Source organism: Labeo rohita, chromosome 9, assembly GCF_022985175.1.
Source record: "Labeo rohita strain BAU-BD-2019 chromosome 9, IGBB_LRoh.1.0, whole genome shotgun sequence".
In the NCBI taxonomy this organism is placed as follows: domain Eukaryota; kingdom Metazoa; phylum Chordata; class Actinopteri; order Cypriniformes; family Cyprinidae; genus Labeo; species Labeo rohita.
The window spans coordinates 25,415,238-25,442,614 of NC_066877.1; the positions used below are offsets into that span (position 1 = coordinate 25,415,238).

The 27,377-nt window shown below is 34.1% G+C and overlaps 1 protein-coding gene across 5 annotated transcripts in view; it reads right to left on the reverse strand.

Annotated features, from left to right (window-relative positions):
- Positions 1–27,377, reverse strand: part of sema5ba (sema domain, seven thrombospondin repeats (type 1 and type 1-like), transmembrane domain (TM) and short cytoplasmic domain, (semaphorin) 5Ba) — a 229,475-nt gene that overhangs the window by 71,844 nt on the left and 130,254 nt on the right. For all 5 annotated transcript variants that reach the window (XM_051118512.1, XM_051118514.1, XM_051118510.1 and 2 more), the window contains 2 exons: positions 16,329–16,428; positions 15,175–15,220 (listed from right to left, as the gene is read on the reverse strand). In XM_051118512.1, coding sequence (XP_050974469.1) covers positions 15,175–15,220; positions 16,329–16,428 — 146 coding nt within the window. The remainder of the gene's footprint in view (positions 1–15,174; positions 15,221–16,328; positions 16,429–27,377) is intronic.

A 27,377-nucleotide genomic window follows, 5' to 3' on the forward strand; every position in this document is an offset into this window, starting at 1 on the left:
TAACAAAACAAAACAAACAAACAAAAAAACAATACAGATTTTTTTTTTTTTTTTATATTAACTTAACTAATATGCACTTACATTTAAATTAATCATTTGGTACAATGCACTTGTGTACATACAGGTTTTTACATTGTACTTATATTTAAAAAAAAAAAATACCTGCATGTAATTATGTAATTACCTTTATAATTACACTGTTGACCCATCCTTTACACCTAACCCACCCTTAAACCTACCAATACCACCAAACCTGTCCCTAACCTTACCCGTATCCCACCTCAATAGCAGCAGAAGTGTTAAGGCCATTTAATATAAAGTGGGGACAATTTTTTTTGTAGTAGTAGTATTTTTGTTACCCCACTGGCAATAAATAAATAAATAAATAATCTCTAAAAACAGATTTGCGAATTTCTTACACAATTTGACCTCTCATGTAAATTTATTTTTTTTTAAGATGTTTAGATGTTTTACCCGAACACAAGTCAAAAATACAAATTACTAATACTTGAAGTGCAGGACTTCCCTCCAAAACTTCACTGGTTTGAATGGGATGAAAACGTCATTTACATGCTCATTAAGGAGGCCCCTGATTAAAGCATAATGGCTCCGCCCCCATCTAGCCAGCTGGAGCAGCGAGGCTATCCGTCTCATTGGCGGATCTTCAAGGTTCGTGTGCTTCAATAGGCAAGCCGAGGCACCGCCCTGTTTTGTCCTTTAACAGAGTGGCCTATTCAAGCGGCCCCATCCCCATTTACCACCGTCCTCAAAGATGTGACATGACTCTCAATACCTTCGCCTCATTGTCTAAAAACGCTGAACCTTACACAAGAGGGCGCAGATATCCTCTTTAGCATCTCCTCCTTCCCCCACGGCATTCCCGGAGCCGTCTCTTTCTCACTTCACATTCCTGCACCATATTCACCATTGGAAAAATAGAGGCAGTGTAGCATGGGGGTGAACACCCCGCTCCGTAGGCCTGAATAAGGGTAGCCCACGGTTTTGTCTAGAGACGTGTGTGTGCCCAGGACATGCAAATAGGGAGTCCTTTGAAGGTTCACAGCTGTGCCGTCTAAACGCATTTACTTTGGGCTCTGAAAACAGGATGAGAAATGAAGCAACAGGTCAGTGTCTAATGCACAGCTCTAACAATGTGCTTGCACTACAACACCAGGATAAAAGCATCATCGCATGCACGGTAAAGGCGTATGTGTGGACGTGAGTGATGGCTTTAATTTAAGAAGGCCATTTTGAGTGAACCCAACTGCCTCAGCAAGTTTCAAAACTCCTAAGCAAAAGAGCAATGATGTGAGAGATTGAGGCACCACGATGCTGCAGTATTTTTCTGATCCAGATTTGAGCGCCCTTTTAAGCATAAACCACAATAAATCTTACGTTTTCCGTAAGCGAAAGAAAAAATAATAATTACACATACGCTAAAAAAGCATTTTTTTTTGTTTATTTGCTTTAAATGTATCATGTTTTATTTGACTGGAAAGCAAAACAAAAAAATCTCATTAAGATTTTTAATTTTATGCTTGCCATATGTTTTCCAACAATAGTCTCATATTTAAAGCTAAAGCAACTTCTATCTGCTCAATGTAAAAAAGGGATGAGTTAAAAATTAAAACAAAGCCTGAGAATGGCTTTCATTCCTTATTTTGTTTCCCCATGTCAGACATTACCAGTCAATTTTTTTTTTTAAAGAAGTCTCTTCCGCCCACCAAGCCTGCATTTACTTAATCCAGAGTACAGCAAAAACAGTAGAATTCTGAAATAGTTTTACTATTTACAATAACCACTTTCTATTTGAATATATTTAAAAATGTAATTTATTCCAGTGATTAAAGGTAAATTTTCAGCATCATTACTCCAGTCTTCAATGTCACATGATCCTTCAGAAATCATTCTAATATGCTGATTTACTGTTCAAGAAACATTTATTATTATTATTATTAATTATTATTATTATCACTATTAAAAACAGTTGAGTACCTTTTTTTCAGGATTCTTTGATTAATAAAAAAGATCCATTTATCTGAAATAAAAAGTTTTTGTAACATTATACACTGTACCATTCAAAAAGCTTGGAAACAGTATATATAATTCTGCTTTGAAATCACAGGAATAAATCACATTTTAGAATATATTCAAATAAAACAGTTATTTTAACCAGTAAAAATATTTCCAAAATTTACTGTTTTGCTGTACTTTGGAATAAATAAATGCAGGCTTGGAGAACAGAAGAGACTTTTTAAAAAAAAAAAAATTTTTTTTTTTTTTTGCAGCCATAAAAATGCTGTTGTGTAATGTGTCCCGGGTTGTGTCCCGGGTTCAAATCCTGGCTCGAGAGCCTTTCTCAATCCCACCCCCCTCTCTCTCTCCCAATTCTCTTCCTGTCTACTCTACACTGTCCTGTCATACTAACGGAAAACTGAGAATATACATATAACTATTCTACTTTTTTATCATTTTCTTTATATTTTTTGCCTTTATCGCTGACAAAAAAAACCCAAAAACTTTTCTGTCAGTAATTTTGTTAACAAGACTAACAGTGGGTAGAAACGCCTGCTGCAAGTGAAGTGAAATAATTTCTTTCTTTAAAAAAAGGCATTTCCCTTTGGGTTTCATTGTTGCAGTCTCTTTCCAGTGTCTATATGTCACAAATTAGCCCACCCGTGGCAAAGACTGCATCAATAATTCAATCTGGGCAAATTGCAGAGGGAAATTAATCATGAGTGGCTAGGATGAAATCAGCCCAGATTCATCAAACTCTGAGGTCAGGGAGTTGAAAACTGCACCTTGGGCGACCGTTGAGTGATCATACCAAAGAGAAGACGCTTAGCGTTGCTTTTCTTCATTTTGATCTCCAGTCTGGAGCATCCTTTTCCTAAGGCCTGAGCCGTCCCACGAGAGCCGGAATATGAAATATGTAGCACGCCGCATAGCTGCCGCCGTGATCCTGCGAGCCTCTGTCAGATCATTAGAATAAATGAGAGCAGCAGCCACCATTGTGCTCATGCATTTCCATCTGTTGAGCCGGATGCTGTTTCATAATCACCGCAGAGTATTTGTGAACACTGAACATATTTCTAACCAAAACAAAACCAGAGCAGAATCTTAACAGCTCTTGTTCCCAGCTGCTATTTGCTCACGTCGGGTACTTCCTGTTTTATTGGTTACAGCTGAAAGGGGCAGTCACCTCTTGACCACAGGGGTCGCCGTCCAAAGCAGCTGTAACAATGTCTACTGAATGCATTCGGCACACAGCGCTCTCACGGCATTGTCTGTTGACAGAGAGCAGAGACCTCTGTCTTGTCAATGCAGAGACTGCCGTCTCGGATGTTTGAATTTTGGATATAGACTGACCAGTGTACCTTTCACTGCAAATGTGTGAATTCTGTGTGTAGAGTGAAGTATTACTGACCTCTGTTTCAGGATATTGTACTAACACTGACAGGATGGGAAAGATGGGGAGAATTTGTGATCAGTCATACTTTCATGTGTCTTAAAGGGATCACTCATCCGGATATGATCAATCTGTCATCACTCACTCTGATTTTTATTCCAGACCGTGGGTTTTGACACAAATTTCACTAGCTTGCAATTCGATTAGATTCAGATTCAATATAGATTATTTTGGATATACACTACCAGTCAAAAGTTTTTGAACAGTACGATTTTTAATGTAAGTCTCTTTTGATCACCAAGCCTGCATTTATTTGATCCAAAGTACAGCGACACAGTAAAATTTTGAAATATTTTTACTATTTAAAATAACTGCTTTTTATTTGAATATATTTTAAAATGTAATTTATTCCTGTGATCAAAGCTAAATTTTCAGCATCACTACTCCAGTCTTTAAAGTCATATTATCTTTTAGAAATCATTCTAATATGCTGATTTGCTGTTCAAGAAACATTATTATTTTTATTAGCAATATTTAAAACAGTTGAGTACAATTCAATCAAAAGATTAGCATTTATCTGAAAAAAAAAAAAAAAGCTTTTGTAACATTATACACTATACCATTCAAAATATTCAGTATTTTTTTTGGGAGGAGAAAGAAATTATACAAATTAATACTTTTACTAAGCAAGGATGCTTTAAATTGATCAAAAGTGATGATAAAGACATTTATAATGTTAAAATTTCTATTTCTATTTCAGATAAATGCTTTTCTTCTGAACTTTCTATTTATCAAACAAACCTGAAAAAATTCTACTCAGCTGTTTTCAACATAATAATAAATGTTTTTTGAGAAGCAAATCAGAATATTATAATGATTTCTGAAGGATCATGTGACTGGAGTAATGAAAAAATTCAGCTTTGAAACCACAGGAATAAATTATATTTTAAAATATATTCAAATAGAAAACAGTTATTTTAAATACTACAAATATTTCAGAATTTTACCGTTTTTTTCTGTAATTTGGATCAAATAAATGCAGGCTTGGTAAACAGACTTATTTAAAAAAAAAAACATTAAAAATCTTACCGTTCAAAAATGTTTGATTGATTGTATATCAGGTATGGTACATGGCAAATTTTCTCAGGGAAAAAAAAGACATTGATATTTCTTACTCTCAACTGTTTTTGGCCACACAAAGTCCAAAACAGCACTGACTTTCATTGTATGGACAAAAATTAAATAAATAAACTGAAGTCAGTTGGCTTCATCTTTTGCAGAAAAGCATTTGACTGGGTTCCTCATGGTGCTTTGCGCTCTAAAGTGAGTCAGGACCCTCAAAAGATTCTTTACACAGCCTTTACAGGTTTTGATAGCCATATGAAAACATTTCTGTATAACATCAGGGGAAATGGCAATAGGAAAAAAAAAAAAAAAAAAAAAAATCAGGCATGACTATTTTGAGGAAATTCTTAAGGTGTTACTTTGTAGAGCTGCACAATGAAAGGTTAAACTTAAATGCTCTTATCTTGGCCAGGCGAAACGCTCTGTAACGGCAACAGAAGGAAAGCTGTGACAGCCATATTAATCTCTTAGTTTATGTTTACATGTATTGCTTTTCACTTATTTATTCTATGCAGAGCACTGATTTATTTCCAAAATCCCTCATACATTTTCATAGGCTAAATGAAAGATGCTCAACAGCATGCAGACAATCTGCTAAAAATGTCTGCCATGACATTTTAGACAATTTTAGAAAATAAACTCTAAAGCAAAAGTTATACACCAAAGACAAAACCTTGACTTATAGTAATAATTAAGCTTGCTTTTTTAAGTTTGAATAATAAGGCAGCATGCATACTGTTTAAAAGTTGGTCAAAAAGATTTTTAAATCATCTTGGACAGTTTCTTATGCTCACCAAAGCTGCCTTCAATTGATCAAATATATAGTAAAAACAGTAATACTGTGAAATATTTTTAAAATAATTAGTTTCTATTTTAATATCTTTTAAAACGTAATTTATTCCTGTGATGACAAAGCTGAATTCACAAATCATTCTAATATGCAGGTTTAGTGCTCAAGGAATAATTATTATGATTAAATTTTATGAAACAGTTGTTCTGCTTAATATGGGAATGGAAACATTTTACTACAGTATTTGTTTAATAGAAAGCTTAAAGGAAAAGCATTTATTTTTGCATTTTTTTAAATAATTATTTCCATTTATTTGGTAACATTATAAATGTCTTTACGGTCACTTTACATTAATTTAATGCACCTCTGCTGAATAAAAGTATTAATTTCTTTTTCAAAAAAATTGAACAGCAGTTTAACTAGCTTCTAAATAATAAAATAATAAAATAAAATAAACAAACATAAAATGACAGTAAAATAAACCAAACAAAAAATAAAAATAAAAAATAAAATACAATTAAAATGAAATAAAATTAAAACTAAAAATAAATAATAAAAAAATAAAATACAACAAAATGGAATAAAATACAATTAAAATAAAATTAAATTAAATATTTAAAGCAAAAAATAAAATACAATTAAATTAAATAATAAAATAAAACATGAAATGAAAACTAAATAAAAAATTAAGATAAAATAAAAAATAAAATACATTGAAATTAAATAAAATTAAATATAAAAATGAAAATATAAAAATAAAGCAATAAAATAAAATACAATACAAATAAAATAAAACAAAATAGCACAGGGTTTGTTTAATAGAAATTTTAAAAGAAAAGCATTTATTTTTGCATTTTTTTAAATAACTACTTTCATTTATTTAACATTATAAATGTCTTTACTGTCGATTTATATTAATTTAATGCACCCCTGCTGAATAAAAGTATTAATTTCTTTGAAGAAAAAATGAACGACAGTTTAGCTAGCTTCTAAAGAAAAGAAAAGAATGAAACATAAAATTACAATAAAATAAAATAAATAAAAAATAAAATACAATTAAAATTAAATAAAATTAAATCTAAAAATAAATAAAATACAACAAAATGTAATAAAATACAGTTAAAATAAAATTAAATATTAAATAAATTAAATACAAATAAAATAAAGCAAATAATAAAATTAAATTAAATTAAATTAAATAAAACATGAAATGAAAACAAAATAAAAAAAATTAAGATAAAATAATAAAAAATAAAATACATTGAAATTAAATAAAATTAAATATGAAAAAAAAAAAGCAATGAAATAAAATACAAAAAAATAAATAAAACAAAACAGCACAGGATTCGTTTAATAGAAAGTTTAAAAGAAGCATTTATTTTTGCATTTTTTTTTAATAATTACTTTAATTTATTTGGTAACATTATAAATGTCTTTATTGTCACTTTATATTAATTTAATGCACCCCTGCTGAATAAAAGTATTAATTTCTTTTAAAAAATTGAACGGCAGTTTAACTAGCTTCTAACACATGACAAATGACAGCTTAGAAAAAAATAGCTGCTAGTCATCCTAACACAAAAAAATGCAATACATCAAGCACATCCACAATTCACTTGGGTCAGTGCATGAACTTGAACTCCAATACTATGAACCGAATCAGACTGAGCAGTGACTGGAATCCTCAGTGGCATTACATTTTTATCCTTCAGTGTATTTTATGTACTTGCATGACATAAAAACAAAGATCAGCGAAGACAGAAGGGGGAGTTGTGACAGAGATTCCAGTGAGAGATGGAGGGAGGATGTCGTTGTGAGCATGCCGTTGCACGCAAGCGATTTCATTGGATAGAGAGGAGGGATGATGGAGACTTGAGATAGACTGAGACAGATTCATGCATGACCCATATGTTTACATTCCGGTCCTGTCGAACTGTGGGCTTTATCTCATTCGTGACTCCTTAGTAAAGTGAAAGCTCCTCTCCCATAGCTCTTCATCCCTATACATAACATCACATCACTCTTCTGTGACCCTGAGGTCAAGCTTCTGGTCTGGCTCCATCTCCAGAGGTTTTAGGGCCTCTGATGTGTCAGATCTAAGCTTCTCTATATTCTGAAACCCCGGTACAGCAGTCAGATGTTTGGACACACCAATTTGCTCTTTATTTTTACTATTTTACACATCTACATCAAAACTATGAAATTACACAAATGCAAGTACAGGAGTTATAGCAATTAAGCATACTTAATTTATATAATTCCTGTACAAAACTCTGGACGATCCCTATGCCAACTTTATAAAGGTGCAACAATGTTCACATGTGTGAAATAAAACAAAATAAAATAAAATAAAATAATAACATTCACTTAAAATAAAATAAAACAAAATAAGATAAGAGAAAATTAATTAATTAAATTAAAATAATAAAAACAAATTAAAATATAAAATGCAATAAACTTTAAATAAAATTAAAAATATAAAATATAAATTGAAATAAAATAAAATACAATTAAAAAATAAATCAAATAAAACAATCAAATCAAATAAAAAGTATATGAAAAATAAAATAAAATAAAAAATGAAATAAAATACAACACTTTAATTAACAATAATTAATAAATTATAAAATATAAAACGAAATGAAATAAAAATATTAAAATAAAAAACACAATATAATAAAAAATACAAAATTAAATGAAATAATTAAATAATAAATAAAATAAAATAAAATAAAAATAAAATATATATAAGATATATAGTAAAATAAAAACAATTAAAATAATAAATCAAATAAAATAATAAAATAAAAAGTTTCTATAAATTAATATATATATATATATATATATATATATATATATATATATAATGAAATAAAATAAAATAAATAAAATTGAATTAAAATAAAATATAAAATGAAATGAAAAACAATTGAAATAATCAATAAAATAAAATAAAATAAAATAATAAAATACAAAATGAAATAAAATTTATATTTGACTACAAAACATTGAAATAGAATGTAAGCATAGATCTTTAGATCACAGATCACTGTAAACTCATTCAAGCATGTCTAAACATCTGTCTGGTAGCGTAAATCCTGGGAAAATCATGCCCTAATATATCTGTCGAACTACATCTACGTCTTTGTGAATGGAGAAATTATTCCACCTCATTTTGCAAAAGGCATTTAGATGATGGCTGAACTTTTGTTTTCCCGAACAGTGTGATGCACGAACATCTATTTTCACATTAGATACAGCCATAATGTAAATTAATAGCCATGAGCACATAAACAGAATAATGCCATTCGGAGAATGAACTGTCATTATCTTATTTCTCCTGAGCAATTGCATTAGTCAGATATGACAGATCCAATAATGTCTATGGCTGCTGTGACCGGCTATATGCTGTAACCGCAATTGCGAGAGAGGAAGTTCATCCCACGTTGTAAACTGATCTGTGCAAATCTGGTCCATTTGCGCAAATGCGTACCAAAGGGACCGGATCAAGAGCCGAGACGGAAAGAGAAGTCGACAGAAGCTGTGTTCTGAGTTTCCTTTCTATTGCTCTTGTAATAGAACCTACTTACAGCGTGAAGGAGTCTCAGGGAGGCGCGGAAGGAGCGCAGTATGTGGGTGGGTCTCAATCTCAGTACCTTAAGCTCCCATTGCGCCAGCATAGTGACGCCAACATCATCAGATGTTCTCGATCCCATGAGACAGCTGGTCCCCCATGAGGCGGAAGCAGTGGAATCCTGCTGCCTCATGTATCCGTTTACATCTTGCGAAAGAGCAGCAGCAACACAAGCTGCACAGACAACACGCATTGATCTCACAGAAAAACTCTGTCTCAGGATAGACAGGTTTTGGGGAAAAATCTAATGCTTATTTGACAGTGGTGGTAGTTACAAAAACATGGTGTATATCAGGGCTGGGCAACTTTGGTCCTGGAGGGCCACTGTCCTGCAGAGTTTAAATTCAGCCCTAATCAAACACACCTGAACAAGCAAATCAATGTCTTCAAAATCACTAGAAAGCTACAGACAGGACAGTGGCGCTCCAGAACTGAAGTTGACCAGCCCTGGTGTAGATAAATGATTTTTGTTTAGAAATCATTTCTGTGCACCCTGAACTGATTCATAAAGCAGTTGTTGGAAATCAAATTGCTGGTGTTTAGTGTTTAAGTGTTTAGTTTCAATAGCAGTCAAATGGTTTCCAAATGTAAATTTCAGAACTGGAATGGAAGTACGGAAATCAAAGAAATATTTGTACTATGTCCTATGGTCCAAAAATAAAATGAAATGAAATGAAATGAAATAAAATGAAATAAAATGAAATAAAATGAAATAAAATAAAATAAAATAAAATAAAGCATTAATATTTTGAACACAATATTTACTCAAAATTCACCAAAAACCAAACAAAACAAAAGAAAAAAAAACAGATGGGCTCAGATTGGATAGCAGATACACCCATACATACAGTTTATTAAAATAAATAAAATAAAATTCAATAAAATAAAGTAAAATACAATTTCAGCATTAATATTTTGAACAATATTTACTCAAAATTCACCAAAAAAAAGAAAGAAAATAAAAAAGTTGGTTCAGATTGGATCACAAATATGTACATACATATATTAAATAAAATAAAATTTAATAATACATAAAACGCACTATAATATAATACATTTTAATATATTATTTATATATTTATGTACAATACATGCTACAAACCAAAAGTTTGTTATAAGAGGCATCTCATGCTCACCAAGGCTGCATTTATTTGATTAAAAATACTGTCAATATTTTCTAATATTGTGAAATATTATTACACTACCAGTTTCAACACTGATGCTAATAAATGATTCTTGAGCACAAAATTAGGATATTACAATGATTTCCGAAAGATCATGTGAAACTGAGTAATAACTGCTCAAAAACTAGCTTTGTCATCACAGGAATAAATAATATTTTAAAATACATCAAAGTAGTAAATAACATTTCATAAATAATATTTCAGAATATTTCAGAATCTTTATCATATTTTTCATTAAAAAAAAAAAAATGCATATCCTGCTGGTGAGCATAAGATATTTCTTTCAGAAACATAAAAAAAACGTTTGGAATAAGTAAGATGTTTAATGTCTCTTTTGCTCATCAAGGCTGCACTGATTTTATCAAAAACACAGAAAAAACGTAATATTGTGAAATATTATTGCAATTTAAAATACAGGTTTTCTATGTTCACATAATTTAAAATATAATTTATTCCTGTGATCCAAAGCTGAATTTTCATCCGCCTTTACTTCAGTCTTAGTGTCTCACAATCCTTCAGAAATCATTCTGTTATGCTAATTTATCTTTTTTTATTTTGAACTTGTTATACATCTTTTTCAGAATGTTTTGATGATTAAAAAGTTAAAAAGAACAGCATTTATTCAAAATAGAAATCTTTTCTAACAATATAAGTCTGTACTATCACTTTTTTTTTATCAATTTATCACATTCTTGCTGAATAAAAGAATAAATATTAATTTCTTTCAAAGAAAGGAAGAAAGAAAAAATTTTACTGACCCCAAACTTTAAACAGCAATGTATGTTACAAAAGATTTCTATTTTAAATAAATGCAGTTCTTTTTATCATTTTATTCATCAAAGAATCCTGAAAAAACTACCACAGGTACAACTGTTTCCAACATTGATAATAAATCAATATATTATTATGATTTCTGAAGGATCATGTGACACTGAGGACTGGAGTAATGATGCTGAAAATTCAGCTTTGTATGACAGGAATAAATTATATTTTAAAATAGAATTTCAAATTGCAATAATATTTCACAATATTACTGTTTTTTTTTGTATTTTTAAATAAATAAACGGCCTTGGTGAGCAGAAAAGACTTTAAAAAACACTAAACATCTGATGATCCCAAACATTTGAACGGCAGTTTGAACGGAATGCATAATTTCTACAACTAATTTCTTTTCAAGTATTTACAAAACACATAAGAAACAAAACTTCATTCAGTTGTGTCCAAATTCCTGACTGGTAGCATACGTTACATCAGGCCATGGCAAATTTTCCTTATTCATAGTTTCACGGAAATGAGGACAGCAGGTGCGTACCCATGGGTCAGCGCAGTGAATAATTCAAAGGCTAAGAATCAGCTTTTTTCACCCCCATCCCAGCCTGGGTAAAGTTGAAAAGGCTCGCCTGAGCTGTTGCTCTCCCCTGCCAACGGCTGCATGTTTGGCACCAAAACATACATTTCTGAGATGAGCTGGCTTTCTGTCAGCCCCATTACACTCCTGGCAGAAAGATGCAGGATAGCTCTAATGGTGTGGGGAGAAGGACAAAAGGAGATGGAGAGAGGTGGCAAGCAGGTGGAAGTGTGGACAAAAGTACAGCGAGCAGCATGAAAAGATGAAGAATGTGCGAATGTGATAGGAATGAATGAATAAGAGAAGATACTATACAGACATCAATGTGCTCAGTAACAATGGCTTATTCGAAGAATAAAATGAAAGCATATAATAGAATCTCCAGCTACAAGATGTGATATATAGGTGCTGAAACCCTAACAAAAATGGTTACATCTGCCAAAAATACTGCGTTTTTTGTTACTAAATTATAATCACAAAAAAAAAAATCTATAAAGGATCTAAAAGCACAAGAGAAATCTGTAGTGGATTCAGTTATTAGATAATAACAATAAAAAATAACCATCTCTTGAAAATCTCTATCATATCACTATTGAAAATGTTTTTGAAAGCTCTTAAAGGAGTGGTCCACTTCCAGAACAATAATTCACAAATAAATTACTCACCCCCTTGTCATCGAAGATGTTCATGTCTTTCTGCCTTCAGTCGTGAAGAAATTGTGGTTTTTAAGGAAAGGATTTCAGGATTTTTCTCCATCTAATGGACTTCATTGGTGCCCCGATTTTGAACTTCCAAAATGTAGTTTAAATGCAGCTTCAAATGATCCCAAATGCAGTTGTAAACGACTCCAGCCGAGGAAGAAGGGTTTTATCTAGTGAAACGATCGGTCATTTTTTTTCGGAAAGTAAGTGTAGCACAGGCTCTGGGATGCACGTTCATGTACTTTTGAATCACGTTGAAAGGTCACACGGAACTACAGACCCAGTGTTTACAAAGCAAATGCGCAAAGACTAAGAAAGTGCAAGTAAGTCAAACGCTGTTTACAAACAAAAAGGTACAATGATGTCGGACGATTCTGAAGTTGTAGGAGAAAATAACATGGGGTTTTTCGACATACTCTACCTTTTTGCGCCGGAGTACACAGACGATAAACTTGTGGTGATTCGAAGACGTGATTTGTAGCAGTGATGGGAAGTTCAGATCTTTTGACCGACTGACCTTTGAGTCTCATTCAGCAAAATGAACAAATCTTTTTGAGTCATTTCGTTCATTTTAGCAAAATCAGCATCACGTGACAGACCCATAAGATGAACGGAAGACTTGAAAAACCCGAAGACTCGAAATAGGTGAACTAATTCCAGTACAGAACAGGATGTTGCACATGCACGACTGAACGAATCACTCCCCGAGATGACTCGTTTCTTCCCGAGTCACATTAAAGATTTGTTACAAATGAACAAATCATTCAAGAATGACCCTTGGATGTCCATCCTAGAGCCTGTGGTACACAAGCTTTTGTGCTTAAAAAATGTTTAAAAAAAAAAATAGAAATTTACATTTCGAAATCAATGACCGATCATTTCGCTAGATAAGACCCTTCTTCCTCGCCTGGGATCGTTTAGAGCCCTTTGAAGCTGCATTTAAACTACATTTTGGAAGTTCAAATTTGGGGCACCAATGAAGTCCATTATATGCAGAAAAATTCTGAAATGTTTTCCTCAAAAACCATAATTTCTTTACGACTGAAGACAGAAAGACATGAACATTTTGGATGACAAGGGGGTGAGTACATTATATGTGAATCTTTGTTTTGGAAGTGGACTTCTCCTTTAAGCTCATTTAAGGCTGCATTTATTTGATCAAAAATACAGTGAAAACAGTAGTACTGAAATATTATTACAATTTAAAACAACTGTTTTCTATTTCAATATATTTTCAAATGTAATTTCTGTTGTGGCAAAGCTGAAATTTCAGCAGCCATTATTTTTGCAGGACTCTTTAATAAACAGAAAGTTCAAAAGACCAGTATTTTTGGCTTTTTTGTAACAGTGTAAAAGCCTTTAAAGTCATTTTTGAATTTAAAATGTCCTTGCTGAATAAAAGTATTCATATTTTTCAAAAATATCTTACTGACCCTAATCGTTTGAACTGCAGTATAAACTCAAAAGCTTTTCATCAATGCACAGTTCATAATTTTGTTTGATTTTCCACTTCTTGGCTTTACTGTTAGTAACACCAAGGGCTAGATTTACTAACAGCTTTAACCAGCGCAAACCATCTTTTGGCATTAAAATAGTACTGTCAGGCTTTACTAAAGACGCGCAGTGAAGAATTAGCTCTGAAAAAGCATGGACACAGTTATTTTTGCGCCACCTTATTGAATATGCATTTATAGGAGTTTCCCTTTCAGACGCGAAATTTATGGGAGGAGAGTATTAAAATGAATCACACAACACATTTTATTAACATTTGCGTTCATCGATTTACTGGTATTTCCACCATCATTTAACGCCCAAAAAAGCATGTCTTGAAGCAGACGCTAATTTGCGCTGCTCTTGGTAGACTGCGCTGGTCATTATGGAAATTATCTGGCTGCGTCTGTGTTCTTTAATGTGTGCATTGTCAGTAAATCACCCCCAGCCCTTTTATGGAATTGCGCTCTAACGCTAATTTGCCCTGTTTAGTAAACCTGCTCTAAGTGTATTAATTAAGGTGTTTTATGAATTGGTTACAATTCAGAAGGCCATGCTCAGTGCTGTCAGGTCAATTCTGTCACCAGTGTCTCATTCATCATCCTTTAACATCTGCCCATTTTAATTTTTCCCTCTGCAGTTTAGGCAATGACACTCTCAAAAGCTGGCAAAATGCTGCTCATTGATTTGGATGTTGCCTCCACTTGTGATGCTCCAGTTAGTCGAAATGAAGAAAGATCGGCCTTGTTTATTCACAGTTTGGAATCACCCAGGAGAGACACACAGGCGAAGGTGAGATGGAGGAAAATGAAATTGCACCTAATCCTCTCCACTGGGACAGCGGAGAAAACGGCTGCAAATTTAGTAACGTCATTGAAACAAAACACTAGACGCAGACAAGGGAATAGGTGAATGGAGTGGCTTATTTAGCTCCTATTTGTTGTGCATCCAGATGTGTGCTGAGCATCTAAGGTGAAAGAGAATGAAACCGACTGATACTTGAAATTTCGTTCAGTCTTCAACCAAAAGTTGCTTCATGCATGAAACATTACGAGTGGTCTGCGAGTGAGAGCACTCAATGAATGTCTGGTACATCTACCAGACACGGCACAGAGATTACTGGGGGAATAAAAGAGATCTATGCAAGCGCAGCAACAGGTGGGAAAGCCACCACAGTCTCATTTCACTGCTTTATTTAGACCTCAGACAGTCCTGGCTGACCTTCTCAGAGGTTTTAGCTCCAAGCCAGAGTAGAAACTTGGTACTTTCGCTAAGGACGCCCCTCGCTCTCAGTGCCGGGCAGTGCTGCTTTCTTTGAAGTCCGTCCAGGCGGTTTTGGGAACGGACCTATTCATTTCACTATCAATAACCATAAGCCAACCCTCTCTAACACCCAAAGGCCTGACAGACAGCTCTAGACTAAGTCATAAAGGCCACATCAAACAGGAATCCTGATCTAGTAGAGGCCATAAATAAGCAGTAAAGGTCTTACCTGAATTAGTGAAATGTTGTTTAGATTCAGCCTGAAGAGGTAGTTTCTGCAGATAAAATAAAAGAGAGATTGAAAAAGTTAGACTAATATGATCTATCCACTGGAGATGAAATGAAAATGTACCCTTAATATGTCAAGGGAAAAAAGTGGGGTCCAAAAGTCTGAGACCTGTAGTGAAAATTTTGGTTTTACACTATTTATATATATATATATATATATATATATATATATATATATATATATATATATATATATATATATATATATACACACTGCTGTTCAAAAGGGTGGTATCAGTAAGATTTTTCATGTTTCATGTTTTTTTTTTAAAAAAGAAGTCTCTTATGCTCATCAAAGTTCCATTTAAATTTAAAATAACAATTTTATATTTTAATATACTGTAAACTAGAATTTATTTCTGTGATGCAAAGCATGATCCTTCAGAAAGCATTCTAATATGCTGATTTATAATCAATCTTGGAAACTGTTGTGCTGCTTAATATTTTTTGGAATTTGATTTTTTTCAGCTTTTTTATTTAATTAAAAAATTTAAAAAAGAACAGCATTTATTCTAACAATATAAGTCTTTACTTTTTTTTATCAATTTAACACATTTGATGTTTAAATTTAACCTTGCTTAATAAAAGTATGAATTTCTTTCAAACAAAGAAAAAATTTACTGACCCCAAATTTTGAACGGTAGTGTATATTGTTAGAAAAGATTTCTATTTTAAATAAATGCTGTTCCTTTTAATGTTTTATTAATCAAAGAATCCTGAAAAAGGTATCACAGGTTCCAAAAATAAATAAATAAATAAATAAAAATATTAAGCAGCACAGCTGTTTCCAGGACTGATAATGAATCAGCATATTAGAATGATTTCTGAACATCAGATTTCTGATCATATGACACTGAAGAATTGAAAATTCAGCTTTGCATCACAGGAACAAATTATATTTTAAAGTATATTAAAACTATTTAAAATTGCAAAAATATTTTACAATATTACTGTTTTTTTCTGTATTTTTAACTAAATAAATACAGCTTTGATGCACAGAAAATAATTCTCCAAAATCGAATGGATCGATGGATAAATTTCATGCATCATTCCAAGCTATGGCTAGATATTATATGAGCTTTTTAAAGTTTTTACCTTGCTCCCACTATAAGTTCATTCCTGGTGAGGTCAAGGGTCAACTGAGAGTAGTCTCTTACACCAGGAAAGGAGAAACTGGAGATTAAAGGACTTAGAGCTGAAAGACAAAAGAAAATGTAGGCATTTTAGTGATACAGTAAAGAAGTAGTTGTGTTTGACAAACCTTAAAAGTTCAAAGCGTATAACATTAAAATCCATTAAAAGAACTCCTGGTTTAGGTTAACATATGGATTAAGTATTACAAAAACAACTTTCACAATGGAGGTCACTAATCCAGGAAAATGAATGTACTTTCTTCCCATGAGCTCACAAGAACATGCGAGGAGGAGCAGAGAGCTATGCTCAGAGGTAGCTGGGCCTCTTCAAGGATACTGATCCTAATTCGACATGACACTTAGTCAAAACTCTGCTTACCCGAGGAATCTCAGAACATAAAAGCGCTGTTTGATACAAAGTTTCGCAAATCAAAACAATTTGCCCTGGCACACACTTACAGCACCGACTGGCCCTATTGAAGAGGGAATTACATGGGACAGAAAGGGCATTATGCAAATATAAAACCACTTGATCTATTGTTGACCTTAATGTGGCTTAGTAAATGGGATTTCACTGTAAAAGGAAGTGATAAAAAGATTTGTTATCCTTCCATACCAAATAGGATCTCTCAGCAGTATTCTGGATATGACATGTCTAGTTAAAACATAGAAATCCTTGCCTAATATTACATAATGCAGTTTTCAAATGTTGTCAGTACTACAAATCAAGTTTCACTTTCCTAATAAGCAAGAAAGCACAGATCTTACCATGCATGACAAACTGGATAGTCCTGAGTTACAAAAACAACTCAAAATCCAAAGTACTTCTTAAAATTAAACTTCAAAAACCAAATGAATGAATGCAAGAGAATGCATGAACTAAAAAAAAGTAAATATGTTGATTTCAAATGTAAATCACTTTGAAATAAAAATGTAAATATTTTATATAATGAAAATATTGTGTATTTTACATTATTCATATGATTCGTATTAAATATATTAAATCGCATAAATATACAACACTAAAACGAATATATAAGGCTATACATACTTAATACATACATAATTTCTCTATTATAGTATAATAAAAAAATAAGAAGAATTTGACTACAGAAAAATGTAAACACAGCTGCAGATTTCTCAAACCATAGGTCAAAGCAGCGGTGAAAGTGGTTTCCATTAACAAGACATCCATAAATACCACATCATACAGTCCGAATCTGTCGGGGCAGATGGAGTCATCCAGATGCTGGGGTCATCCAAAACAATCCGTCATTCACATGATAACATGAATTGAATAAATGTAAGGAATGCGTTTGCATGAGATTTACAGGGGGGAAAAATGGGGAAAAAGCTTCTGCTATGGTGCTGAATTAATATATTAACAAACCGAATGATTGGAACCATATGGCTGCATCGTTCAGGCGTTATTTATGGGAACATAATAACAGGGAAACAAACACAATCTGTACTATAAGCCTACCTCATCCACAAGCATCCATCTTACCCGTGTTAAAATGTGGTTATGGCCTTTGATGACTCTGATAAAAAGTGTTCAGAGAGAATCACAAAAAATCTTACAGGATATCATACATCAAGAACTAGCTGTCTTACAGACAGTGATTAACGACTGAGAAGGATGAGACGGAGTCTTTTTCTTTATATATATAAAAAACTGTAGCACAAGCTTGAAGCTTATTGATCCATTACTGTAGGTCAAAAGTGAGACAGCTCACAGTCTATAATATAATACAGAGGTTTCCTACCTTTTATGTCAGCAAACTACTATGACCCAACTTATTTACTTGAAACTTATAGGGCTTTATTTACACCATATGAAAAAAAACTTTCAATAAATATAATGTATTGTTACATGTATATTTTTTCTCTCTTAAGAAATGTAAATATATTTTTATTATACATTATAAGCATTTTTGGTATAGTATATTTTTCCACTTAAAGGAACCCTCCACTTTTTTTGAAATAGGCTCATTGTCCAACTCCCCTAGAGTTAAACAGTCAAGTTTTACTGTTTTCAAATCCATTCCGCCAATCTCTGGGTCTGGCGGTAACACTTTTAGCATAGCTTAGCATAGACCATTGAATCTGATTAGACCGATAGCATCTCGCTCAAAAATGACCATATATAATGACGATATTTTTCCTATTTACAACTTGACTCTTCTGTAGTTATATTGTGTACTAAGACTGACGGAAAATGAAAAGTTGCGATTTTCTAGGCTGATATGGCTAGGATCTACAGTAGTCAACATTTGAAGTGGATCAAAAAAGTTCATCAAAATTCTCCTAAGAAAAGAATGGGTATTGTTTTTGGTTTTAGGACAAATTTGATGAAAGGTTTTGATCCACTTCAAATGTTGACTACTGTATACTCTCATTCCAGCGTAATAATCAAGGAACTTTGCTGTCGTACCATGGGTGCAGCAGGCGCAATGATATTACGCAGCGCCTGAAAGTGACCGGCACTAAGTTTGTGTAGATGTAGAGTTTTAGCCGGCAGAGTTGACGGCTGCGTAATATCATCCTTGATTATCACGCCAAAATGAGAGTATAGTTCCTAACCATATCGACCTAGAAAATCGCAACTTTTAATTTTTCGTTTAAGCTTTATTTTGACGTAACAAAGTGGTTAAATCTAAGTGTGGGAGTTGGTTACTTACTTTTTTTAAATTGAAGTTTTAAAGTGTCCCTATTAATGCCATTATATTCTTCATTCAGACCGATTCATGAATGCAGAATGCGCACAAACACAAGAGGCGGGATTTATCGCAACAACCAATCACAGCCGAACATAACCACTCCTATCAATCATATTGCAATGGAGGCATTGCATATACAGCACTGTGCAAAAGTCTTAGGCCACTAGTATTTTCATCAGCTAAAAAATGGTTTAAAGTCAGTTAAAGTCAGTCTTTTGCTGGAGTGTGTCAGTAAGTAATATCAGTTTACATTTCTAAACATTCATTTTGCCATTAATTGTAATAATCCAGTAAGATTTTTGTGTGGAGCACAGGCTGTTGTCAGACTCCTTGTGCAAACAGAGATCTGATCTCTCCATCATTCAATCCAGTCTTTCTTAAGAAACAGAAAAAATGAGACAGACTAAATCCAGAAGAACTGTGGCAACATCTCCAAGATGCTTTAAGAGACCTATACCTTCAAAGCTACAGTACTGTTAAAATTTTTAGGCAGTTAGGCACATAAAATGAGGATGCTATCAAAAACAATGTCATAAATAGATTTTCTTTATCAATGAACTTCTATTAACTAAAATAAATCAGCATTTGATGTGACCATCCTTTGCATTTAAAGCAGCTTTTGCCCTATGTGCACTTGTGCAGAGCTTTTCAGGTAGATTTGCAGGTAGGTTACTTGAAATATCTTGGAGATGTTGAAACAGTTCTTCTGGATTTAGTCTGTTTCAGTTATTCTGTTTCTTCATGTCATTCCAGAGACAGACTGGATGATGATGAGATCAGATCTTCATGTTTTATTATAGATTATTACAATTAATGGCAAACAGAATGTTTGGAAATGTAAACTGATGTTTCCTACTGACACACTACAGCAAAAGATAGAAATAACTTACTTTAAACCATTTTTTAGCTGGTGAAAATACTAGTGGCCTAAGACTTTTGCACAGTACTGTATATACAGTGTGTGAAAAAGTGTGCAAAAAATGGTTTTAAGACAGTTATTTCTATCTTTTGCTGTTGTGTGTCAGTAAGATATATCAGTGTACATTTCCAAACATGCATTCTGATATGAAGAGTCCAGATGCAAAACCAGCTAAAAGCCACCTCTGTCAAAAATTAGATAATGATGCTGTGTGAATGTTTTTGACACATAGTATACATCCATCAAATACTTTTACTTCGAACTCGCTAAATCCCAGCCTCAGCTCAATAAAATGATAAAATGCTTATTTTAAAGAAAAATGTCAGATGGATTTAGAGGCTTTTGCATCTGAACTCTTCATATTTCCTACTGACACACTACAGCAATAGATGATAGATATAGAAGGTGTATATATATTTATATATAAAGGTGAATAAAAATATAAAAAGGTGTTAAAGTTTATGTTTGATTAAAAAACTTAAAACTATTAAAACTCAACCTGGCCACTTCATTGATTTTTTCTCTCTCTCTTTTTTTTTGGTTAGTCAAATCCACATTGGGAGAAACAGATATTATAAATACAACTGTCACAGTCTACTCTAGTTAGCATGATGCAAATGAAAAGTTATTAACCCTAATCCATATGGGTTTTAACACTGCCCTAATGTTTCTCTTTATGCTGTTGCTTGAACAAGACTATGTCTACATAAGATTACATAATATGTTGTACTTTGAATCCACAGGATCTTGATGTAAGAACCATGTTTCTTAATTAGCTTAACCAGCTGATCTTAATCAATTAGTTTCATCAGAAAAGCCAAACTATTTAACTAGAATTTTGGCAGATAGACCACTACCAAACCAGAAATGACCTGCATAACTTTGCTAGGACCACCATGAAAATCTACGTTTGGTTATGCTTGTCTTTTATCCTGAATCTTTCATAAAACACATGCGCTGACAAATCGCTTAGATTGTGCAGGTTGAAGGACTGTCATTATAACCTCAGAGTCACCCGAGTTACCCCAAACCACACCGGAGTTAAGTGTCAGGCTCAGCATGAAAAAGCTGATTTTTGCAAAAACAAACCGACTCAGCTGTTCAGCTGTAAGCCCTGCAGGGCTCAGATACGTTACCCCCTAAACCTGAATAAAATAAATCACTCCAGTTCCCCTGCACAGTAATTTTTAAGATAACCAACAAAATGAGCTGCCACCACCACACCGTGTTGAGGTTATCTGAATGTTTGTTTTTCATTCGCTTACAGGAGTTGATCATAAAGTGCCCTTTCTGACGGACTTCTAAGCCTCGGTGAGTTTTATATAAACGGAGGTTTTATATGCACGGACAGCTCCCACACATCATCAAGCCTGTCTGACGTCCAGCAATCCATATGCAATAAAAAGGGATAAATATGAGGGCCGGGCCAGAAAAGGGTTGATGGACGATTATTGCATTTTCCTCACCAAACACGCAGCGGAAGAGATTAATGCGTTAGCCAGCAGATCCGAGGGACAAGAACGGATTCAACAGTCTGCATCCAAGACGCTCTGGAGGACATAAATCATAATCATTATGTTTTTTGTTCTCAAAGATTTACAACTGACTGGTTCTTAATGCTACACGCAGAGAGGAAGACAGAAGGGGTGGTTTTGGCCATGCTGCTGCGGGTATTGATTGCAAGACTGCCATTGTTAAGCTACAAATCACACAAACGCTAGCAAATAACCAGGCCCGGATTGAACCTGCACACTTTCTATGCTTATACGGGGATGTAGTTAAATGATTTAAGTATGGATTTAAACAGGGCTGAGGGTACTACACTCTTATCGGCAGCTGAAAGCATAATCAAATTTGCCAAAATATTTAATTAACGATCACGCAAGAGAGGATGTGTAGAATTGAAAATAATGATTTTGCAGAAACCTGCCAAATTTTCACAGTCTGAGAGTTCACAGTTCACATGCAAAATCTTACACCAATTATGATTAATAATCTGAAAGTGTATAAGGTCATGGAAACAAATTAAACTGTGTTGTTTCGATTGGGTGAAGGTCACAAACTGTTTAAGGATTATACACCTGGATTTCTGCCCAGTTCTCCGAATTCGCTTTGCATATAAACTCCTTCAGAAACGTTCTGACATTTCAATATGAAAGAATCAATTCAAATCTCATGTAAACTTGTTTTCTTTAATTACTAGGTTTTTAGAATAAGCAGGTTTGGATAAGTATCAGCACACTGCTGTGCATGTAAACACAGTCAATGTGAGAATTACTGTAAATGAGAACAATCAGTATTTACTATAATCATCACGAACACAACTGAAAACAATAACTAAATATGCATTTGATTTAAAAATCTGCCTTCATGATGTCATTAAAATATTCTAAATGCATTTTCTTCCCCTCCAGAGTTCAGTAATCAGAAGCATCTATACACATACAAAATGCAGATGATTAAAATTATTCAAACAGGGATCACAAAACTACAACACTATGCAAATGAAAAGCTATTAACCCTAATCCACATGGGTTTTAACATTGCCCTAATGTTTCTCTTTAATCATTATATAAAAAACAAAATTATAGCAGAATTTCCCTCTATGTTTATTTAATTAATTGCTTTAAGCTTATCGCTAAATACAGAAATAATTTAACAATAATAATCCTAAATGTGGTTAGGGGGAAGATTAAGGAGTGTATTATGCAGTGTGAGGCAGAAAAAGTTATCAACGAGAAACAGTTTTGAAAAGAATCAAGGTGAAACTAATCCAATTCCACAAGAGCTGCAGTCCTCTCTGGGATCAATACGAGAGAGTGAATATGGATCACCATTGACCGCTGTAGGCCTAGTAGCCTTATGTTTTTGTGACGTTGCTTTTGATAGCACTAGCCCTGTCCTGTGAGAGACAAAGTCATCTCGTCTGTATTTTGCATCTCTCCGCTCCAAAGACCGTTTCTCATCTGAGCTCAGAGAATCTTATCAGAAGATGCAGGCCGGAGCTTATCTGAACATAGTCCGAATTTGCTTTTGTTTTGTCTCTGGTCTCCTTCCTTATGCCTACTGTGTGATTTCCCTGCTGTTGCATCCCCTGTTGTCACTGCATGAGCAGAGAGAGCCACAGAAATCTAAATCCTCTTACGCAGACTGCACTCTGATTATAGAAATGGGAAGACAATGAGCACCCCAAGAAATGCCACGTCGCAACAAAGGAGAGGACAGGGCACTCTGGGGATGAGGCCGCAAATCGAGGGCCGGTTCAAGTCAGGCAAAGACCTGAAAGAGCACCTTTCACAAAGCCAATGAGAGAAACCTGCGCTGGCAATTTCAAACGGTCATTGAAGCGTAACACGTCAGCATTTACAATGGACAGGAAAGGCCGAGCAGAAGCATAAGGGCTGCTGCTATCAGTTCAAACCACTTACCAAGTTCCATTTCATTCACGGTTAGCAAACGTAAACCTTGCACTCCAAGGTTAGACTCACTTGTGAACACCTCCAACAACCTCCACTTTCTATGTCTGTGGTGACAGAGGCTCCAACGACATGACAGAACGGTTCAGGCATCAATGCCTCCAAAATCACAGACCAATTAGGTTGAGGGAGACACATCGGTAAAGGCGTGGAGTTTAAGAACAACATTATTTTTCTTTTCTTCTTTTTTCTTCTCAAGGTCTCTTAAATGGGGCAGGTGGTTAAACAACAGCACTATTACCCACTAGAGATTGGTTTCTGAACATGTTCTACAGACGAGACAAACAATCTCAAGACAATTACAATGGCTGGGTGAGTGGAAGGTAGACAATGGCTCTGTGGCACCACTCCTCTCGGGACAGATTACTGTAATTCCAGCCTAACAGGTTAGGACTTTGCATTAGGTTTTCAGCATTGGACATGCAAGGACACTCCATACCCGACATTAGCTCTTAAATCGTGGTTTTCAGTCTCGATGTGGCCTATAAATGCTTAAGATCCAAATGTGGTAACTATAGACGGTGGTTTTATATAACAAAAGGCGGAATTTACTAAGGGGCCATTCACACATAACATTTTTGAAGTTGAACGCAATGTTCCAAGGAGAGCATGTCCATCGAGAGATGCCGCAAAAAGTGCAATAGTCAAAGACACAGAGCAACAATACAGCGCTGCTTGAACGTTTGTGAACCCTTTAGAAATTTCTATATTTCTACATAAACATAACGTAAAACATCATCAGATTAAAGTTGACAAAGAAAATCCAACCAAAGAAACAAGACAGAAATATATACTTTGTCATTTAGTTGAGAAAAGTGATCCAGTGTTAAATACTTGCGAGGTGCAAAAGTATGTGAATCTTCAATTTCAGTATCTGTCATGACCCCTTTTTGAAGCAATAACTGCAGGTAACTTTTTTTGTAACTGCTGATCAGTCCTGCACAATGACTTTTAGCCCATTCTTTAGTACAGAAACACTTGAACCCTGTGATGTTGGTGGGTTTCCTCCTAAGAACTGCTTGCTTCAGGTCCTTCCACAACATTTTAATTGGATTAAGGTCCGGACTTTGACTCGGCCGTTCCAAAACATTACCTTTGTTCTTGTTTAATCATTTTTTGGTAGAATGTTTTGCTGCATGACCCACTTTCTTTTTAGATTTTAGTTCATGGACAGATGTCCTGACATTTGCCTTTAGAATTTGCTGGTATAATTCAGAATGATGGCAAGTTGTCCTGTCCCACATGCAGCAAAACAGGCCCAAACCATGATACTACCACCACCAGGTTTCACAGATGGGATAAGGTTCTTCTTATGCTGGAATGCAGTGTTTTTCTTTCTCCGAACAGAACACTTTTTATTTAAACCAAAAATTATATTTTGGTCTCATCCGTCCACAAAACATTTCTCCAACAGCCTTCTGACTTGTCCACATGATGTTTATCAAACTGCAGACAGGCAGCAGTGTTTTTTTGGAGAGTTGTGGCTTACTCCTTGCAACCCTGCCATGCACACTATGGTTGTTCATTGTTCTCCTGATGATGGACTCATGAATTTCAACATTAACCAGTGTGAGAAAGACCTTTAGTTGCTTAGAAGTTATCCTGGGGTTCTTCGCAACCTCAGAAACTTTTATACATCTTGCTTTAAAGTGATCTTTGTTGGTCGTCCACTTCTGGGGAGGGTAACTGTGGTCTAGAATTTCCTCCATTTGTAAACAAACTGTCTGACCGGAGATTTGTGAAGTCCAAACATTTTAGAGATGGTTTTGTAAACCTTTCCAGCCTGATGAGCAACAACAACTCTTTTTCTGAGGTCCTCAGAGATCTCCTTTGCTTGTGCCATGATTCACTTTCACAAACAAGATCAGACTTTAATAGATCCCTGTTCTTTAAATAAAACAGGGCATAAACGGACACCTAATTGTCATCCTATTGACTGAAAACACTTCTGAAAAGACAGACTCTAATTTCACCTTCAAATTAACTGCTTTATTGTGTTCATCGTTTATGCTTGAATGCATGTCATTAGCTTACAGCATGAATTATATTATTGTGGATCTGTACATTTCACCAACAAATTATTCTTAATTTTAATGCAGACAATATGCATCATGAAAAGTGTTATATAAATAAACATGAATTGAAAACATGTACGTCTATGGATAGTGCCATTCATTAGCAGGATTGTGTCTTAGTTCTGGAAAAATGGAAATTAGGTTCCTTAATGTATGATCTATCAGCACTATATTGGTTATTCGTAAATATTTCGTTGTGTATGTTTATTTCTCTTATTTTTTACATTTATATGACCCTTTTGTCATCACATAATGCCCACAAAGTGAAAAATCTTTAGCAAATTTCAAAATTGCAACCTGTTTTTTATACTGCACATTATAATGCATTGCTTAAATTAAGTTTTACAGTATAAGATTATTTTATACATAATACATGAATAATAGTAAACACAAATAATGCAAATTCATTTTAAAATTTACAGTGCAGTACCATTTCAACTCATTTTGTATCTTGTTACACTGGACTAAACACAGAACAGGTTTTTGTTGAAATAGTGAATACCTTTGGTGAAATCGCCTCAATGTTTGTTGGATAAGTCTCCAGACTTTCAGAAACCTGGTAATTCTCATTTCCGCATACATGTGTTTGCAGTGATACACTGATATCCTTGTAGATAGACATGCTGGTGTTATTTTTTGCAAGCTTAGTCATGAAGACCAAAAAAACAGAACAAATACCTACACCCCCACCAAAAATCCATCCAAATGATGTCCCGAGATATCTAAACTTATCTGAGAATCCTTGTAATACCAGCATGCTATTGCTGTTGCTGTTTTATAGATATGCTGGCAATGATTTTAGAGGGGATTGTCACGTATAACATGCAATGAAAAAATGAGGATTTTCTCTGAAGGGAATAAGTATCAGGTTGCTCTCAATATGGTATTATATAACGACACAGCACCCGCTTTGAGTTTCTTAAAATGGTAGTCATATCATGAAAAAAAGGCTTTGATCTCTTGAAATAAAAGGGTTTAATGTAAACATACCCAGAGTTTTAAAACTGAAAACTTTTCCAGGCCAAACAGACCACCTATTGAAATGCTGCAAGCTACAAAAACTTCTCTTTCTGAACTTCCTCAACTTTCTGAAGTCAGATGAATACATTGACACATGACCGCCCACATTTGCACATCAATGATGCCTAATCGGTGGTCGGCAACTTGGACCGGCCAGTCGTGTTGAAGTAATATAGAGGGGGTAGAAAAGAAAATGTTATTATTCCAGTTGGCATATAACAATAAGATATGGAGGTCTCTTGATTATTTCAGTCTGACCTACACTGTCTGTGTGTCACATTTCGGTGAGAATTGTTCTATGAACCTGCCACAATCTAATCCAGCCTTTGCAGAGGAATGCTATTGAAGGTCAAGGCAGCAACAACTACATTGGACCAAATAGCAAACCTACCACAAACTGTGAAGGTTGTCTCCCATTTCACATGCAAAGAGGGTGTTTACACAGAATTTAAAGGGACAGTTCACCCAAAAATGAAAATTCTGTCATTAATTATTCACCCTTGTGTCATTCCAAACCTGTAAAACCTTTGTTCATCTTTGGAACACAAAGATTTTGATTAAATCCAAGAGCTTTCTGACTTTGCATAGACAGCAACGCAACTACCATGTTCAAGGCCCAGAAAGGTAGTAAAGACATTGTTGAAATAGTCCAAGTGACATTAATGGTTCAACCTTAATGTTATCAGAAATCTCTCAGATTTGGAATAACATAAGATGAGTAATTAATTACAGAATTTTAAATTTTGGGCGAACTACACTGTAAAAAACAATTTGTTGAGTCAACTTAAAATAATTTGTAAC